This window comes from Sinocyclocheilus rhinocerous, unplaced genomic scaffold (genome assembly GCF_001515625.1).
Source record: "Sinocyclocheilus rhinocerous isolate Xijiao unplaced genomic scaffold, SAMN03320098_v1.1 scaffold368, whole genome shotgun sequence".
Classification (NCBI taxonomy): Eukaryota; Metazoa; Chordata; class Actinopteri; order Cypriniformes; family Cyprinidae; genus Sinocyclocheilus; species Sinocyclocheilus rhinocerous.
In genome coordinates this window covers 205,749-222,408 of record NW_015664681.1, presented here as the reverse complement: position 1 = coordinate 222,408, position 16,660 = coordinate 205,749, and the positions used below count along the sequence as shown (strand labels likewise).

At 36.4% G+C, this 16,660-nt stretch overlaps 1 protein-coding gene across 5 annotated transcripts in view; it reads left to right on the top strand.

Moving 5' to 3' along the window:
• mtss1lb (MTSS I-BAR domain containing 2b) overlaps positions 1-16,660 on the top strand; it is a 75,630-nt gene that overhangs the window by 9,110 nt on the left and 49,860 nt on the right. For all 5 annotated transcript variants that reach the window (XM_016541034.1, XM_016541035.1, XM_016541032.1 and 2 more), the window contains exons 2-3: positions 8,404-8,465; positions 8,568-8,641. In XM_016541034.1, the coding sequence (XP_016396520.1) occupies positions 8,404-8,465; positions 8,568-8,641 (136 nt within the window). The remainder of the gene's footprint in view (positions 1-8,403; positions 8,466-8,567; positions 8,642-16,660) is intronic.

The following is a 16,660-nucleotide window of genomic DNA, read 5'->3' as shown; positions in this document are numbered from 1 at the left end:
TTTTTGCACCTCCCTTTCTTCATGTGTTCAATACTTTTTCCCTGTGTCATTTAGGGATGCAGCGATTAACCGGTTTCGCGATTAACCGCGCTTTAAAACGTCACGGTTAATTAATCGTAAAGGTTCCGCCAAACTGAGTGTTTCTGTTACACGGAACGGAATGTTTGCAGCTTGCGCAAAATGAAAACAAAGTTACACAGTCAACAGCACCTTTAGAAATATATTTACTGAGAAAAATTGTGACGCGTTCAATTCTTACAGTATTTTACCCGCTGTATGTTTATGTACACTCAAATCAGTCTCTGTCAGTGCCTAACAGCTTTCAACCTTATGTTCTGTTATTATCAGGAAACAAAAAAGAATGGAAATTACAGATGGTTGCATATTAGAAAAGAATTTGTGGAACCAAATGGAAGGAAAGGGAAATGAAAATGAGCAGTTCAAGGAAAGACACATTTATATTAGAGAATAGATGAGAAAGAGAGATAGAGAGAGAAAATAAGAGCTTGCATAGCGCTCATGTTAAGTGATTCCCATTATTCTTTAGAGCATGGCTTCAGGCTGCTGTGGTAAATGTCAGAAATAGAGATGATTTGCCTCAATCTTTCATTCATTCGTTCATTCGCACCAAAGACTCATGTGTACTGTAGTGAGAGTCTGACAGCTTTGAACACACTGGCAGTTTCTGTCCTCTGCCCACAAAGGCACAAAGCCAATCAGTGCCGCTTCAAAGGAGCCCAGCGGAAGCAGGACGGCCAATCACGTTACACAGCTTCCACTAGCCCCTTGATGTCTGTTCTCCAAATACGTGCATTCCTCCATTCCCCCATTCATCCCTTTATCTGCTGGTTGTAGAGGTGACCGCGGAGCAGAGATTGTCTTATCAAGAGCATATCAAGGTCTCCGAGGTTCTATCACAGACCCTTCATTATAGTTATAGCTGAGGAAAAAAGCCTAATTCATATCCCGTTCAGCTGAAAAGGCATCCAAGTGTTATAATTTGTTTGTATTAGTATGTTAGCATAAGTAAGCTGCTTTGCTCATAAATTATGAAGCATACAATCTCACTGTTCAATCTGACAACAATTTACTGCCTGTCTGCCAGTGTAATTCAAGCTTGGCGATTTGCCAGAGAGTCAGAGACATGATGCTCAACAGACAATCTGTTAGCAATATCATTTCATTTTGTGCAACTCTTTAACCCCATAAACATCTTTGTTATTATTAACTTTGCAGTGTTTCATGAATCTGTGAGAAAACTCAACATCCTCATTGAGAGTGGTGAATAGTATAGATAACCAGCTAAATATTTAAATATTCATCGCCTACATTTAACCTTCACAACTCACATGGTGATAATGAAAATATTAACAACGAGGCCCTCTTAAGAACTTCTTAATGAGCTACTGATCAGGGCACAGTCCTCATGGATCACTTATTACAGTCATGTGATTCTTCCCAGTATGAACCTCTGATTTAATTAAAGTTATATGACTCTTATCTTTTAGAATCTGTAGCTCTCAACAAAAGTCTTTAGTTTTTCACTGTTGTAAGAGGTGAGCTACACCTCTAGAGTAATGTTTGTGTTAAAACACAGTTCTAGTAATAAGATCTTAAGAACAATGTAAGCTTCAAGAGAAATTAATTATACAGTACCGGTATACCAAATACATGAGCTTGGACATAGTAGAGAAATGAAAAGACTGACAACAGACTTCAGATGCAAAAGTGATACTCTAGATAATTATAATATAAAATCCATTATTGTTTAATGGCTGGAGCTATTGTTCACCATTTGAATTGATTCACTTGTAGAAATGGAATTAGTCTAATGCAGCACTGCTTTTGTCTTCCGCAATCACCAGTGAAAGCAGTGGGGAAGAAAAGAGGAATTAAACCAGCAGTGAGCTATTCATTTTCATAGCAAAAATGAAAATGAGTGAGTTGAACTTGAAGCTCTGAGGCAGTGGCTCCTCGTGAGATTCCATTAGCAAGAACGATGCCAGAGAGGGCTTCCTTTGTTAAGCCAGATCAATAGCAGGAAAATCAGTCTTCTCTGGTGATTTCATAGACATGTATTGGTCTCTAGATCTAAACTCATTTTTAGTTTCATGTGTCACTTCTGTAGTCTGGTTTAGAGATACTACATAGCAGACATACTGTAGTTTTGAAGCTGAGGAGTTAGTGCTAGACTAAATGTCATCAGTTTTCGTCGACTAAAACTAGACTAGACTAAAAAGAGTATGAACGTGACTAAAACTAATAAAAACTAAAATGACAGTTTCACACAAAGACTAGACTAAAACTAAAATTAAAACAGGCCGCCAAAAACAACACTACTGACAATGATGGAGCTCAAATTGAGCAAGGAGTATTTCTCTGAACACATTGAGCTGACCTTTGAAAGGGCCATCATCATAATCAATTGAATGTAATCCTCACCACATTATCAAGGCACAGGGTTGTTTGCCCTGTACACCTCTACAACAGAATCAGGGATAATGGCTGACAGAATGTATTTAAGGCCAATGAGAGTAAATGCAGTGGCTGATTAATACAGATGTTCATCCTACTCTACATCTGTAGCTGATTTACCTGCCATGAGCAATATGATTCTCTAGAATCATAATCTGATTTAATTGAATCAGAGCATCCAAGGACCTGCTCTACCCTAGTGAAAAATAAATATACTAAAATGTATTTGAAATACATTTATTTTTATATTACATGTATATATTACAAATACATTTACATATTATGTACTTAATACGAATGCCCTGCAATTCTACTTTTGGTATACTAAACTGGTATACTTAAAGTCTGCTTAATTGGAACAACTAATTTTGTACTTAATGCACTTTAATTGAGCGGAAGTAGTGCTGAAGTCCAACTAAAGATATACAGAAGTATATCTGATTGTGCTAAAGTGGAACTATTGCAAGTATACTTGAAATACCTTGCATTTAAAGACTGATATTATTCAAAGATCATACGATCCTCATCAGTAGTGACATTAAAACACATTTTAGGCTTAATATTAAGAAATGTGCATTGTGCACAAGTAGTACTCCAAATAAAGTTTAATTAGAATTTTTATATCAGTAAGTCTCGAGCGATATGTCAGTAAATATGTTAACAGATTTGAACTATACTTGATATCATGGGCGTCGCTAGACCATTTTTAGGTGGACTATAGCCCCCCTAAAATGATTACTTAGCCCCCCTAAAAAAATTGCGATTAACTCCATAAACTGTACAAGAATACGTGATCGCCTCCTGTAAGGTTTTCGCTGCGTTCACCCCTCATCACACCACAGCTGGAACAGAAAAATTTAGCCCTTAACACATATAAACACATACTATATAAAACGATCATGTTGCCATTTTTATTTGAAAATTTTACTTTTAATATAAAACATATTAATTACAGTGCATGTGGCAAATAAGTTTGCATACTTGAGCTAAAGAAAGAGGGTTGAACTAGAACAGTACAATTTTGTGTTTGTACAGTAAACAGGTGTGTGTGTGTGTGTGTGTTTGTGGGATCAGGATTCAGGAAGACTTGTATGGCTTATTCAGTACTCAAATGTTATAACTATCTATGCAGTACAGTGGAATACAATAAGTTGCAAAATCATTTTTTATTTTATTTATATGTTTCTTATTATTTTTTATTATTATACCCTCATTGGGGGTTGAGCCCCACTAAATTGAAAATCTTAGAATCGCCCCTGCTTGATATGTAATAAATGTATTTTAAATATATTGCTTTTTTTAAAACTTGGGTACATGCACAGCCATGATGTTTTGGAAGGTGTGCCACACACTTTTTGTGTTGTCCACAATTGTGAAATTTTGTTTTGAATTACGTTTATTAACCTTTATGAATTAACAATTCACAATAAATCTGTTTATTTAAAACTTAAAAATATATTTAAAAATATTAATACTTTTTTTGATGGTTACTTGATGCTTTACTTGATTATATTTTTTGATTTTGTTTACTTTTTTTTGCTGAAAATAACGGTGTAAAGGTTTTTTAAAAACTATACAGTATGTATCCAACATGAATATAACCATTGGCACATGCATTAGATTTTTAAAATATTTTTTTCTTTTCTTTATCTCGGATTCTCTTGTCTAATTGTCATTGACCCAAATGCTAAATCCTTCAGCAGCTGCCAGCGGTGGTAATGTTGGCAGAATGCATGAAATGGCTTAAGCTTTTAGCATCGTTTTTTTTGGCCTTATTAAAATTCACCTTTAATGCCGTTTTTCCACTTGGTTTGGCAAAACCGAAAATAGCCTGCTTCCTTTACAGGGCCCATCTGAGCATGTCTTATCTCAAATGGTGGGGAGAGGTACTTATCCAATTGTTTGTGGATCACTTGGCAAGTCAAGAAAGAGATTGAATAAAGAAAGGGATAGAAAGATGGGAAATAACTTTAGTGAAAATGAGCCAGCCAACAATATTTGCATAAGTGGAATCATTGCTGCCCTGCTATTGGATTAGCCTAGTGAATATGCTAATGTCCGGGGATGGATGATGGAGGCGGGTCTTGTGGCTTATCACTCTCCTACATGCCCCCTGAAGATGATGAACCTCGGTCACATGCAGCAGATTAGGGCACTTCAAACAGTGCAGGGGTCCCCCGGGAGTAACGTGTTCAGATTTCAGAGCAAATTAGCAGACATCAAACAAGCAGGACGAGATGCTGGATCAAAGGAGAGACCCTCACCATCTTTGTCAGCGTAGCAGCTTTTGTAGGGTCACCAGTGACTGTGCCCCTCTGTGCTTGTCCTACACTTTCTTTCTTTCTTTCTTTCTTTCTCTTGTTTGTTTGACAGACAGTTTTGTATTTTAATCCCATCTAAAACAAACATATCTGCTTTTTAACGCACAACTTTTAATCTAATTGAATTTAAGATAATTTAAAAAAAAAGAGTTATTGTGGTTACAGTAGCAACATTTTAGGTTTTATGGATTAAACTTAAATTTACAGTAAAGAAATACTAATATATGGAAGTGCACATAGTGTCATACACGTAATTACAAAGCACCAAAACAAAAAATTAACAACATAAGATATAACATAAAACATAAAAAGTTAGGCAAATGCATATATTTAGAACTTAGTCATAAACCAATCCAAAACCATCATATAGGGAATTTTGGAAATGTCAATTATGTATTTTTTGGGGGCGGTAAAAATTATGATAATTTTTTACAGTGTTCATTTATTTTTTTCCTTAATTACGTACCATATCTAAAGCTAAATTTTTTACAAAGCTGAATTTTGCCAAGACTTTTTTGCCAACTTTTTGGGTAAAATAACAGTACTGTTGACATCCCATGCTATAATAAAAAAATGAAATTAATAATAAAGAGAGGCTGCTTGTTTATTTCAGTGGGGTTCCTACAACCTCATATTTCTTTATTCCTCATCCAGATAACAGACACTCCCACCTTAGTAAAAATTTTGACATCTTGATTCTGTCCGATTCAGTAAATAAAATGACAGTCATTCTGCATTAAAAATAGTACCTCTGACATCATGTATGAAATGAATCCCATCCAAACAGCACTTTAGGCTACGCATTTTGCTGGTCCCCATGCGTCAGTCCCTTTTCTCTGTATCTCAAAATCAGTGATGGGCAAACTTGGCCCTTCCAGGCCACTTTCCTGCAGAGATTTGATCCAACCCTGATAAAACTCACCTGCCTGTAGCCTTCTAGTAGTCTTGAAGACAATGATTAGCTGGTTCAGGTGTGTTTGATTAGGGTTGGAGCCTGGAAGGGCGAAGTTTACCCCTGCTCAAAATCATTCTTGCTTCTTTTGACTGTGGGGCAAGGTGAGAGATGGCACAGGGGGGTATTTGGGTAATGTGTGGGTGTAAGAGGAAGGGGAGGGGTCTTTTTCCAGTTGCTGAGCACAATCTTGACCTCCAGCTATGCTCAGACCTCCAGTCTGAATCTGCCCTGCTCAAAGATCAACTGAGCTTAGCGGTCTTAAGACAGCTGTGGCCAGAAGCTGCTTGACCAGCAGTGACACAGGTACATGGAGATACTGTAAACAGAGCTGGAAGTGGAGATGCGACAGTGATAGTGAGATCACAATATGACGTTTAATATATGTTGAGTGATAATAGTAGGAGATTTAACATCTCAAAAACATACTTAACATTGAAGTAACAAGGTGATACTTCATAACCTTTGCTAATATTTTGGGAGCTGATTACAATATCAACTTCATACCACAGTATAAAAAGTGGTAACCTGCAATTGTTTCTTTAAAGAGCTGTTTATCCTTACGTTTAGTTTTGTTGGTGGAACTTAATATATTTGGGTTGATTCAGTAACATTTTTTTATTTTAATAAAATTCATGTGGACGTGTAGATGTTACAACATGAAGCTCATTTTTAGGTTACCATTTCTTCATGTCCAACAACAATACCATGTACCATGTTTTGTTATTATGATGATGTTTTGCAAAATTTAGTGCTAAAATAAAGTGCCAAATTCAAAATTCAAAATCTGCAATTGAACAATTTAAGAAGAAAATTTAATAGCAGAAAAAATATATAAAAAATACATTTTTGAAGTGAGATTTTTATTGAAGTGACTTTGAGAGAGAAAAACACCATTATGGCTTAGGATGACAGTCACAAGATTGTGTGTACTAGTCGTCATGCTTGTTAGTTTCTGCTCGGCTACTGTGATATTGCATTTAGCCCGTGACCTGTTGTAAAGCAGACTTCACACAGAATACTTCGTCTGCTGCGTTTCCGTGGCAACTGGGCAGAAATGTACATGGCTCATCCCCTTATCACCAGACGACACTCCTGTTCCTGCCCCAGGACAGACCACATCCCCCCAAATTATTATATCCATATAGACACACACATTATGTATGTAAAGGCCCACATGACTACAGTTTTTTTTAATCTCTAGCTAACATCCTGCTGCAATGACTACACATACTTGATCAAATCCACATTGACCTTTATTTTTATTCTTACTGATGGCAGGTTTTTAAAAAGTACATATATTTGCATATTATATATTTTTTTGAAAGAAATTAATATTTTTATTCAGCAAGGGGACATTAAATTGATCAAAAGTGACATTAAAGACATTTATCAAGTTACAAAAGGTCTCTATTTAAAATAAGTGCTGCTCTTTCTATTCATCAAAGAATATATCAAAATGTATCACAGTTTTAACAAAAAATATCAAGCACACTCTTAAAAATAAAGGTGCTTAAAAGGTTCTTCACAGCGATGCCATATAAGAACCATTTTTGGTTCCACAAAGAACCATTCAGTCAAAGGTTCTTTAAAGAACCATCTCTTTCTTACCTTTTTATAATCTGAAGAACCTTTCTGTTTCACTAAAGGTTCTTTGTGGCGAAAGAAGGTTCTTCAGATTATAAAAAGGTAAGAAAGAGATGGTTCTTTAAAGAACCTTTGACTGAATGGTTCTTTGTGGAACCAAAAATGGTTCTTCTATGGCATCGCTGTGAAGAACCTTTTAAGAACCTTTATTTTTAAGATGTTAAAGGTTCTTTTTGGAACCATTTAGACAAAAAGGTTCTTCTATGGCATCGTGAAGCACCTTTATTTTTAAGAGTGAAGCACTGGTTTTCAGCTGGTTTCAATACTGATGATAAGGTTGAATGAAGAATGATAAAAAAAATGTTTCTTGAGTAGCAAATCATCATATTAGAATGATTTCTGAAGGATCATGTGACAATGAAGACTGGAGTAATGACCCTAGAAAAAAAAGTAATGTATTTATTTACATACATTTATTTCATACTGAGTATAGTTCAAATCTGTTAACATATTTACTGACATATCGCTCAAGACTTACTGATATAAAAATTATAATTAAACTTTATTTGGAGTACTACTTGTGCACAATGCACATTTCTTAATATTAAGTCTAAAATGTGTTTTAATGTCACAATTGATGAGGATTGTAAGATCTTTGAATAATATCAGTCTTTAAATGCAAGATATTTCAAGTGTACCTGAAGTATACTTGCAATAGTTCCACTTTAGCACAATCAAATATACTTCAGTATATCTTTAGTTGGACTTCAGCACTATACTTCCGCACAATTAAAGTGCATTAAGTACAAAATTAGTTGTTCCAATTTAGCAGACTTTAAGTATACCAGTTTAGTATATTATTAAAAATTGCATTTTTATTAAGTACATAAATATGTAAATATTTTTACATAACATTAAAAAAATTGTACTGCCTCTAAATTTTGAACATTAGTGTACGAACAATGCACTGAACCTAAAAAAAAGACACATTTAGTGCTTTGTACATTGAATTCATACTTACACAAAGTGCACATTCACAACTCACCTTGTGTCTTTGTTCTTTTGTAGTGTTCATATCCTGTCTGGGAAGACTTCAGTGCCAAGGCCACCAAGCTGCACTCTCAACTCCGGTAAGTTCAGTCTCCGGCTCACATCCGCACCTGTCATGTGAGGAGGGTTTTATTGAATGCTGAGAAAAGACATCGTCATTAATTTACCTCACTGTTTTTTAGAACCACGGTTTTAGCAGCAGTGGCATTTCTGGATGCCTTTCAGAAGGTGGCAGACATGGCGACCAACACAAGAGGTAGGCATGTATGAGAGCATGTGTGTGTGTGATTGAGTGGGTTTGTCTTTCTTGACTTTCTGTCCAGGATGCAGGGATATGTATATCTCATTATGAAGCATATGCATTGGATGAAACACTACTGGAGAGAGAAAGATTACTGTAGACGCCGAGTGTCCAAAACCAAGGATTATAGAAGGTACAGAGCCAGACCCTCTCGTTTAATGCTCTCATCTGGCAAACAATGTGTGTGAGGATGTCTTTGTGTTAATGCTCCTATTCGTTATTTTTATGAATGTATTGGTTAGGTTTTATCAGGAAATAATTAAAGGGGTCATATGATGCTTTTTAAAAGATCATTATTTTGTGTATTTGGTCCGCATTACCTCCTCTCCTAGGTTCACGAAACGGTCGTCCATAAAATGCATTGCTGTTCTGTTGTAAGTGATCCAAATAAAGTGCTTTTGCTTTCGCACTGAAACACACAGCGTCTCCCTGACATGGTTGCTTCAACACTAACTGCGGTTACTGACACCATGCCTTCTTTCTTTGCGTGCACATTTGCGGCGGGATTATGCAAATATTTCCACATAGTGGGGTAGATATGTGGGGGCGTGTTAGAATGAGCCGTTTTAGGGGGGCGTGGCAGAGTCTTAACTTTGATAAAGAATATCTCTTTGGTTTTGAGACTTTAGTCTTTGCAACTTCAGGGATCTTATCTATGCACAATCAGCTTGTAACACTCCAAAGAGAAAGGAAAACTTGAAATCGCATCATATGACCCCTTTAAACAGCTATATTATTCATCTACATCTCTGGTGAGTGTTGAACAGTCTGTTCACATGGCAGAAGTAAGCGGATGTTGTAAATCCTTGACAATAATGGATAAATGAGAGGGAACAAAGACATGCCTCATAGCTGTTGAGAGGCCTGCTGGGTGTTTTTGGTTATTTATGGCATGGCGCTTTAGTAATGATTTGACAGAGTCAAGATCTTCAAGGAGAATCGACTGACGAAAATAATGTTGTTTGGAAATAAAGCAGCAGTCTCATTATGATTATATTACAGTATTGGGCTTTTTTCTCTTCGTCTGGGGATTTGGATTTTTTTTTTTCCATTTCATCTCATCTTGTGGCCTGCCTGAGGTAAAGAGTGTGTTTGAAGGAGTATGATGATCTGTGTTATTATGGGTTCATGTGGGCTTGTTGTGTTTTTAATGAGCTGACGGAGCTGGGAGCCTTCCTCTGTGCATTGTAAAAGCAGTGAGGATCTCATCCGACCCCAACTGTGACTCATAGGCGGCTGTTTTAGATGGAGATTTTTGGGGTATAAAAAGCAAAGGGAAGCTTGAACAGAGAGTGAGAACAATTAACAAAAGGAACATGAAAAAGTCACAAGGCTATAAGAAAATGAGACAGCATATTTTATTACAACAAACAATTATTTTATTTTATTTTTTATTCATGTGTACAACCATGACCTGTGTGATACTGTTTTGCAATATTTTATTAATTATATTTCAGTTATTGTGGCAAACAATTTCACAACTGTGGAATCAGTATAATTATTTAAGCTAAAATATTTTTTCATTTTATGTATTTATTTTTTAATTATTATTTTAATTATTATTTAATTGTTATTAGACTTAGAATTGAGTCCTTAAAGAACAAACATTAGTTTCCTTTTTTTGTCTCATACAGTGGTCAAAATTGTTCATTGTTCTCAAGCTTTTAATTTTTTCTTAGTGTGAATTAAATTTATACACTGCAAAATTCTTGCAGTGTTCTCTTTTCAATCTATTTTCCAATAATAATAGTCATAAATTCTTAAAATGCGTCTTGAATATAAATGTCATTTGTTTGTATTCCAAATGCACATTTTTTGGGCTAATTTTAAGCATTAATTCCACAAAATGTATTAGTTTTTTTTTCCTTAAATATTTATTAAATCATATATCTGGTCAATTCACATCATTGTTGTTCACTGTTGTCTCATTGCTCTGACCAGTTAATTACAGTTTGTATAAATTATAGATGACATGTAGTTATGTAGTTCAGAGCTGGTGTCTTGGATGTTGGTCACACTCATTTTTTTCTTTAACACTGTTTTAGTGATTTGATATGCAAGCCTTTGGGTCAAATTTGATTTCCTATGTTGTGATTTAGACATGCATCAGCCATAGCCCACATCCAGCCTTTGGTTCAGAATAGACTGAGACTGACTCTAGCTGAAAGGATGACAACGGCTTTCACAGGTTTACATTTCAGAATAATATGAGCAAAATTTTATATTTCATCAGCCAATAGAAAGGGGATTATCATGACATGGAGTAGATAAAAGTGGAGTAGATAACCTGGGGCTTGAGCTCGTGGCACAGGTCAGGGCTCTTAAGCACAGGTCTCTCTGGGGAAGGAGGGGTCGCATACTGCTCAGTGATCATCTGACCTGATTGATGTGAATTTGCTGAATGCCAAAGGGAGAGCGGCCGCCAAGGTCTGACACACCTCACATACGTGCCCTGGAACAACTTCAAAGAGAGAGAGAGAGCGCGGCAAGCAGACATAGTCTATGGATCAAACAGTGTGTGGACCACAGGGCTGCTGGAAGACAAAAATTGAGAGATGGTAATAAACAAGCAATTTATTTCCCAGCTGTTTACCTTCACAGACATAACCGACGTGTGTTTTTAACGTAAACTTGTGTGTGAATGAGGACTTAGTTTAGTACTCACATGCTGTGACAGCCGCTTTCTGTCCATGTGCTTCGGATGTGTGCGCTCAGAAAACCTTATATCTGAAGTTTAAACTCATATGGTTTAAAACGCATGATTTCAGCGCGATAAACATGATAATCAGAACCAAAACGGATGTTTTTAGCAGATACGAGCTGTAAAGGCGCAGCTCTATTCTGGAAAAGGGGGTGGGGAGCAGCAGCTCATTTGCATTTAAAGAGACAGGCCCGAAAAACAGCTTGTTTCTGCTTCCACTCAAAATAGGCATTTTCAAAATTATATGACATGATAGAAGTCAAGTGAACTCAGATAGGACAATGTATCATAATATATTCAACCAACACTTTCTCACTCCCAACTCGTCACATATTGATGCTTGGTCAGGACCTTTTGGCGTCACTTTTTGACGCTCAAGGTATCCCTTTAGCGTCACTTTTCGACTTGCAGGGTCCTCCATTGTTTTCAGTTGTTTTGAAATAATTGAAATAATTGTATAGAAATGTATACTTTCATTGGAGCACCTAACCCCACCCCTACCCTAAACCTATCCACTTCTGAACAATATAAAACATGTAGCAGGCAAATAAAAGTACAGTCACAGGTATTTATTGCAAAAACTGACCATAAAAAGCAGCATAAAAGCATTACAAATAAGTCATGTTGCATTCAAAGTCTTCTGAATCCATACAATATCTGAATCCATAAAATGATCCCACTCCGTTAAAGCGCTCGCATCTCATTCAAAAAGATACTCCCATAATGTAGCATGACGCAATCGGTCACGACTCGAGACCAACAAGAGCCAATAGCATTTCACAACCAAGGCTGACGTAAGGCTTCTTCTGGCGGCATTTTTTGAATTTGTGCACAGACTGCACACAGGATCTGAGCTTTACGGCGAATGCAGACAGTGATCGCATCTATTCCTCTCACAAATCTATCTTTTTGCCTTGGAAGACTTCAAATATGAATATTTTTTTGAATAAATTATGACTGTAGCTGTATCTGCCTGTTATATTTTGTGTTTTATTGACAAATGGTATAGGGGCAGGGGTTGGGTTACATGCTCATAAATGTGTAAATAGTGTAATGTAAATAAAACAGTTGTGACTGTTTACATTGAAAATTCACACCCCAATATATATGCAATAATGGCAATATTATGACCAAATATATAATTTAATCATGATGATAAAATTTTATAAGTCAAGGGTTTCTTATTTAAAGCAATGGAGGACTCTGCACATCGAAAAATGACGCTAAAGGGGTAGGCTACCCTGTGCGTCAAAAAGTGATGGCAAATGATCAAATGAAAATGAATTTGGCAAATGAAATTTTTGGAAACTCCCATTTTAGCAGGGCTGTCATCAGACAACCGGGAACATTGTGAGTAAAGAAACACACTAAGGTTCTAATTGGGGCCTTGAAATTAGTAACAGTTTTTTTCCCTCTATCCTCTAGTTTTTAGTTCCTCTAGTTATTCATTCCTCTAGTATCCATTATAAAATCTGATTAAAAAATGTGTATCTCATATTCAAAAACTAAACGTGCCTCTAACTACATTTTTGCAAAACTTGAATAATACACCTATATATAGTATATATCAGGGGTGGCGAACGTCGGTCCTGGAGAGCCGCAGCCCTGCAGAGTTTTGCTTCAACCCTAATCAAACACACCTGAACAAGCTAATCAAAGTCTGAAGGGTTTCTAGGAAGCTACAGGCAGGTGAGCAATATCTGAATCCATAAAATGATCCCACTCCGTTAAAGCGCTCGCATCTCATTCAAAAAGATACTCCCATAATGTAGCATGACGCAATCGGTCACGACTCGAGACCAACAAGAGCCAATAGCATTTCACAACCAAGGCTGACGTAAGGCTTCTTCTGGCGGCATTTTTTGAATTTGTGCACAGACTGCACACAGGATCTGAGCTTTACGGCGAATGCAGACAGTGATCGCATCTATTCCTCTCACAAATCTATCTTTTTGCCTTGGAAGACTTCAAATATGAATATTTTTTTGAATAAATTATGACTGTAGCTGTATCTGCCTGTTATATTTTGTGTTTTATTGACAAATGGTATAGGGGCAGGGGTTGGGTTACATGCTCATAAATGTGTAAATAGTGTAATGTAAATAAAACAGTTGTGACTGTTTACATTGAAAAATCACACCCCAATATATATGCAATAATGGCAATATTATGACCAAATATATAATTTAATCATGATGATAAAATTTTATAAGTCAAGGGTTTCTTATTTAAAGCAATGGAGGACTCTGCACATCGAAAAATGACGCTAAAGGGGTAGGCTACCCTGTGCGTCAAAAAGTGATGGCAAATGATCAAATGAAAATGAATTTGGCAAATGAAATTTTTGGAAACTCCCATTTTAGCAGGGCTGTCATCAGACAACCGGGAACATTGTGAGTAAAGAAACACACTAAGGTTCTAATTGGGGCCTTGAAATTAGTAACAGTTTTTTTCCCTCTATCCTCTAGTTTTTAGTTCCTCTAGTTATTCATTCCTCTAGTATCCATTATAAAATCTGATTAAAAAATGTGTATCTCATATTCAAAAACTAAACGTGCCTCTAACTACATTTTTGCAAAACTTGAATAATACACCTATATATAGTATATATCAGGGGTGGCGAACGTCGGTCCTGGAGAGCCGCAGCCCTGCAGAGTTTTGCTTCAACCCTAACCAAACACCCCTGAACAAGCTAATCAAAGTCTGAAGGGTTTCTAGGAAGCTACAGGCAGGTGAGTTTTTATTAGGGTTGGAGCTGAACTCTGCAGGGCTGAGGCTCTCCAGGACCGGAGTTCGCCACCCCTTGTATATATAATTATCTTCAGTTTACAGGTGAAATGAACACTAGTGGCAGTAAAACTCCAATAACTTTTATTCCTTTTTACACAAATTATGATTACCTTAGTGGATGATTTGTAAACTTTTATATTTTGATGTTTGCATCACATAACCAGCTCCATATGTATTGCTTTTCTGATGTAAACTTGCTCAGTCACTCACCTGGTACAAGTTTCAAACTTGTAATGTGGAGTCATGTGAAACAGAAGTCATGATAAAAGATTAAAAAAAAAATTATTCTTATGTTTGTTTTTGTTAAGTCTATCAGTTCGGTTTAGGTTCAGGTTTAGTGCAAATGGTAGGTCATTTTCAAAAGCGAAGGAGGATTAACAAACTGCCATGATACTGTACGTACAACAACCAACAAAATACATTGCCAGATTCAAAGTGTTGCGAAACATGCAAAAAGCAATGTAATATAATTTTGCAAAAATGTCACCACAGGCACATTTTTCCAATGAGCATGGGTTGCATATTCATGTTTATCTGGTAAGGTTTATGTTTGGGAGACAAGTTTCACCCCCTCCTCATCACAGTGGCGCAGACTGCCACGAAGGAAAGAGGAGGGGACGGCACTGAACCGCAATAAAACAGAAGAAAACACACAAACACAACTGCACACACACAAACACACTCCAGGCCTTCATCCTCTCGATGGGGGTCCACCACTATAGTGAGGGAGGAAACTGATGCTTCCTGCCAGTAACTGCCTATAATCTGCTTCTCATTTACTGTTCTTTACTGCTCTTCATCCTTAAGTTCATCCTCCTCCTCCTCCTTTCCTGCCATGACTGAGTCTAGCTAGCTCTCTTCATCACCAGCATTTTTTTCTTGTGGTCTTACATGGCTATAGATTTACATAAAGAGATTATGTCATCATTTATTCACTCTCATGTCGTTCCAAACCTGACGTCTTGTGGATCTTCTTTTTTAATCTTCCACAGGGAAAAAAAAGGTCATACAGTTTTGGATAACTAAAGGATGATAGAATTTTCATTTTTTGCTGAATTATCCATTTGGTCTGGTCAAAAATGACTTTGGCTTGTCTTCTCGGCCTCTCACGTTCTCTTTTTCCTCTTGCTGAGTCTCTCACACGGAGTTACTTTAAATTGTAATAATAATAATAATAATAATTATTATTATTATCCTACTACTTTTTCACCTCTGTTTTAGTTTTTATAACCATTTCTTACTATGTGTAAGTAAGTTGTTGTTTTTTAGCATGTAAGTTTGGCAGTGTTATTTTTTAGGATTACTACTGCTAACTACTGTCGTTTGATTTGTATTATTTGTATTTGTTATTTATTTTCCTTTAATTTCTTTATTTTATGTATGTAAGTAGTATTTATAAAGTTTTAGCTTTTAGTTTTGGATCTGTTTTTAGTTGTTTTATTACTACAATTGTTTGCTTCTGTTGTCCTCATTTGTAAGTCGCTTTGGATAAAAGTGTCTGCTAAATGACTAAATAAAAAAATTAAATATTTCACAATATTACTGTTTTGAATGTATTTTTCCCTAAATAGAACATACTGTAAGAGACGTATTTCAAAAACAAAAACAAACAAACAAACAAAAAATCCTACCAACCCCAAACTTTTAAACAGTTGTGTACATCTGACAGTTCTAGGGTAATGTAAAAATAATAAATTATAATAAAATAAAATAAAATAAAAATAAAGATAAAAAATATTTAATAATTAATGTATAGTATTATTTTTGAATAATTTAAATAGTCCTATTTTTATGTAATATTTGTATTCTCAATGTAAAAAAGAGTAAATAATGACAGAATTGTAATTTTTGGGTGAATCATCCCTTTAAGATTATGGTCTCCGACTGTCTCCCTTAAGGAAAATCGGGGCTTTAGCCAAGTTTTTGGCTTTTTCACATGTGTACAATAAGTGGCAGGGGGAAAGAACATAGCGTCGGGAGGCCTAGATAATAATCTTGTTCTGTATGGACGGATTCAGTGGAGGGAGTCTGGCTGTGTGTGTGAAAACCCTAATTCATGAGCCAGAATCAAAACAAAAAGTGCTTTGGCTTGTCCTCTCGATCTCTCTTTCTCCTCGCGCCCAGTCTCTCACACAGAGACTCTCTTTCCCACTCCGTTTTTGGCTGTGGTGGGAATGAATGTTGATAGATGGCAGTCTGTCCTAGAAGCCTGGCACGGGGGCTCGTAAAAAAGGCGGTCTGCAGATGTGTGCACGGCGCGGAAGGCTCGTCCGGCGCTTCATAGGGGTGTTTTACTGCCCTGCCTGCATGAGCGGAATAGTAGCAACCATAATGAACATCATAAATCTGATTCATACACCAGGGGGCAAAATGGCTGCCCCTCATAGTCAAAGAGAACATGAAAAAAATGTCTGCCAGCTCAGCAACCGGCGAGCTGTTTGCAGAATCAGTTTGTGTGTTTGTGTGTGTGATGGGGGTTAGTA